The sequence below is a fragment of the Manacus candei genome, unplaced genomic scaffold (assembly GCF_025592945.1).
Source record: "Manacus candei isolate 608988 ecotype Guabito, Panama unplaced genomic scaffold, ASM2559294v1 h1tg000113l, whole genome shotgun sequence".
NCBI lineage: Eukaryota > Metazoa > Chordata > Aves > Passeriformes > Pipridae > Manacus > Manacus candei.
The window spans coordinates 2,441,096-2,445,000 of record NW_026138161.1 but is presented as its reverse complement, the minus strand read 5'-3'; the positions used below and the strand labels follow the sequence as shown (position 1 = coordinate 2,445,000).

At 53.9% G+C, this 3,905-nt stretch overlaps 1 protein-coding gene across 2 annotated transcripts in view; it reads right to left on the bottom strand.

The window, feature by feature from the left end:
* BRF1 (BRF1 RNA polymerase III transcription initiation factor subunit) overlaps positions 1–3,515 on the bottom strand; it is a 175,295-nt gene extending 171,780 nt beyond the window's left edge. Inside the window, exon 1 of one of the 2 annotated variants that reach the window (XM_051769943.1) lies at positions 3,204–3,515. In XM_051769943.1, the coding sequence (XP_051625903.1) occupies positions 3,204–3,390 (187 nt within the window). In that variant the 5' untranslated portion in view covers positions 3,391–3,515. The remainder of the gene's footprint in view (positions 1–3,203) is intronic. The other variant, XM_051769944.1, reaches the window with a different exon arrangement.
* Between the last annotated feature and the right edge of the window lie 390 nt (positions 3,516–3,905).

Sequence of the window (3,905 nt, the reverse complement as noted above, 5' to 3'; positions counted from 1 at the left end):
AAAAGAAATATACATTCCTCTGCAAATTCTCTGTCCAGCACAACACTTAGAAATACTAAGTCTTTCTTACACAGGAAAGGACTTTTCTCCCCATTCCTGAGGACTTAAATCAGTGTCATACGCACATAATAGACAAGCACACATCATGAAGACACTGCTACTGCAGCACAATTACAGTTTTTTAGACTAGCTTGCATCACTCAGTTTTAAGTCAAGAAAAAATAAATATTCACAACAGAAGCATCTGTTTTGAAACATAAAGAACTGTACCAGCATAAGCCACCCATATCCTAATTTCCTTAAAATACGGTGTGAAACAGGGTCTATAGTTATAGAATCACAGAATGGTTTGGGTTGGAAAGGACCATAAAGATCACCTGCTTCCAACCCCCTGCCATGGGCAGGGACACCTTCCACCAGATCAGGTTGCTCCAAGCCCCATCCAACCTGGCCTTGCACACTCCCAGGGATGGGACATCCACAACTTCTCTGGGCAACCTGTTGCAGTCCCTCACCACCCTCACAGTGCTTCAACCTCACCCCTCTTTGCAGTAACTTAACAAATCTACAGCATTGTTCTGGAAGTCCTGTTCTGTCGTTCCCACAAATATGACTTCACCAAAGTACATCAATGCCCATGGGGACTTGCTATAAGATCACAGTATGAACACACAGTGAAGCCCCTGCAGGCACACCTTGTGCCAGCCAGAAAAAGCCACCATGACCATGCTAGAGTGTGTTGCAATTGCATTTTCACTTTTAAACACACACCCATCCTTAGGGTGATTCTCCCTCTTCACGGGCCCTAGAATTTGTTTTTTAAGAGTAACATATAACAGGTAACTAACTAGCTATGCAAGATCAAAGCATTAATGTACTACCCATAAAAAAAAATAAAATTAGCAACACCAACATCTCAGGGCTTACACAAGAGGGAAAGGGTCCCTTAAAGGAACTTAGCAAAGTACTGTGCAATTCATCCAGAAGATGAAAAAAGCCTCAGTCTGGTGCAGTTCTCCCTCTTCCTTTTGATTTTTTTTTTGGTAGGGTAAAGGCATCCCAAAATGTGCTCTAGCTCGCATGCCATCTGTCCTGCATAATTTTGGGTGGGAGGGAAAAAGCAGTACAAGCTCTTAAATATGTAGTCTCCGCATCACAACAGGAAAAAGCAAAGGATATAAGAGCTGCTTATAAGCTATAAAAAAAAGTAATGCCAGCACCCTGAGTTGGAAGACAGGAATGGCATCAGACAAATCTTAGCTTACAGTAAACTCCCAAACTCCAATATGCAGTGCTGCATTCTCCACCACAGTTTCTCTTCCTTCCCCACAGCCATATAATCCATCAGTCCCTCTTGTTTCACTGCTAAGTTCTTTCCCAGGCTTTTGCTTATCCTTCTTTCTTGTTATACACACTCCGCATACCCATTTTCCATCTCTCCCCTTTCAAACACCATGTCTGCTTCATGGGGTCTTCTTCCATGTCTTATCCTCCAGGGCATTCACACAAACACCCCAAATCATCTGTCTGACAGAAGGAGACTCCTGACTCTTCACTTCCAGCCTCTTTCTTCTCCACCACTCTGTGCCTACACATATTCCCTCTATCCATTAAACCACCCAATCTCTCCTGTCCTCTACCCCAAATAATTTCATCTATCTCCTCATTCCCTGTGCACCCAGTCCTTCCACACACAACCACAAACATCCTCACACACCTGCCCCACGCCGTGCAGAGCTCCAGTCCCTCATGCACTAACTCAATCACATCCAGAGCATCCCTCCCATCCTGCACAGCTCTTTTTCCCCATTCATTTCAGTCTCTCCTACCCCATTTCTGTCTCACCTTGCACAGCACACTGTCCTCCTATCCATGCACTAACTCTCCCATTTCCACTCTGTGCAGCACTAGTTCCACCATCCTTTTCCACCCTTTGCACAACACACTTTTCCACAGTCTTTCCCTCGCATCCCTTTGCACAGCACTCTGTCCCCTACACATTGTCCTTATCTCCCAGCACACACTCCTCCATGCAGCATCCCCATAACCCCACCCTCTGCCACAGCATCCCTGTCCCTACACTGCCCACAGCCCCCTCACCCCTGTGCCCTATCCCTGACCCCACAGAATCACAGAATCGATTAGGCTGAAAAAGACCTTTGAGTTCATTGAGTCCAACCTGTGACCCAACACCATCATGTCAAGCAGATCATGGCACTGAGTGCCACATCCAGTCCCTCCTTAAACACCTCCAGGGATGGTGACTCCACCACTGCCCAGAGCAACCCATTTCAGTGTCTAATCACCCTTTCTGCGAAGAATTTCTTCTTAATGTCCAACTAAACCTGCCCCAGCACAGCTTAAGACTATGTCCAGCTTAAGGCTATGTCCTCTCATCCTGTTACTTGTTGCCTGGGAGAAGAGGCCGAGCCCCACCCGGCTACACCCTCCTGCCAGGTAGTTGTAGAGTGCTAAGGTCACCCCTGCATCTCCTCTCCCCCAGGCTAAACAGCCCCTCAGCTGCTCCTCATAGGACTTGTGCTCCAGACCCTTCACCAGCTTCATTGCTGGATTTGCTCCAGCACCTCAACGTCCTTCCTTAATTGGAGGGCTCAGAACTGGGCACAGCACCTGAGGTGTGGCCTAAAAAGTGCCCAGCACAGGGGCACTGAGGTCATTTCTCCGGTCCTGCTGGCCACACTATTCCTGCTACAAGCCAGGATACCACTGGCCTCCTTGCCCACCTGGGCACACTCTGCCTCCTGTTCAGCTGCTGTCAACCAGCACACCCAGGTCCTTCTCCATTGGGCTGCTCACCCTGTGCCCTGACCCCACACTGCCCACAGCCCCCTCACCCTGTCCCTGACCCCACACTGCCCACAGCTCCATCACCCTGTCCCTGACCCCACACTGCCCACAGCTCCATCACCCTGTCCCTGACCCCACACTGCCCACAGCTCCATCACCCTGTCCCTGACTCCACACTGCCCACAGCCCCCTCACCCTGTCCCTGATCACGCACCCCTTACAGCACCCACCCCCTCGTGCCACGTCCCTTGTCCCCCAATCCCTCTCCCCCTCGACCCCCAACACCCTCTCTCCACACACCGCCCCCCATTCCCCACACCCCGTTCTCTGTGCCCCCAGACCCCCTCCCCACACACCGCCCCCGCCCCGCCCCGGCCCTTCCCGGCCGCACTCACCGTCCAGCGACACGAACTGCCCCACGGCGGAGGAGCCGCCGCCGCTGTTCTCCACGAACTGCACCTCGGACACGATGATGTTGTCCTCCAGCACCGACCCGCAGCCCGTGCACACCGCGTCCCCCCGCGCCGCGTCCACCTCGATCTCCGCGCACCCGCAGGCGCCGCACACCCGCCCGCCCGGCATCCTGCCGGGAGCGCCGGGACGGGCCCCGGCCGCCTCCTCTCCTCCGCTCCCTCCCGCCGCCCGCCCGGCACAGCCCGGCCCGGGCTCGGCGCAGGCCTCGCTCGCCGGCACCGGCTCGGGGAGGAGCCGCCGCCCGCCCGCTCTCGCGAGGCTTCGCCCGCCGCGCCCGCCCCTCCCGCCGGCTCCTCCCGCAGTGCCCGCCCCGGCCCCGCGTCCCCCTCTGAGGTTGCTGTGCCGCCCGCCTGCCCCGATACAGCCCCCTGCACCTTCCACTGGACCGGGTGGCTCAAAGCCCTACCCAGCCTGGCCTTCAGCGCTTCCAGGGATGGGGCAGCCACAACTTCTCCGGGAAACCCGTTCCGATGCCTCGCCACCCTCTAGACATCGATGAAATGGATCAAGCAAACCTACTCGGTCATTCTGTAATGCTGAAATAAAAGTTCTGTGAGGCCTGAGGGATCGGTTTCGGCAAAGCCCTTTGAGCCCTGCCTGGTGAAGGTGTTGCAACACTGAAA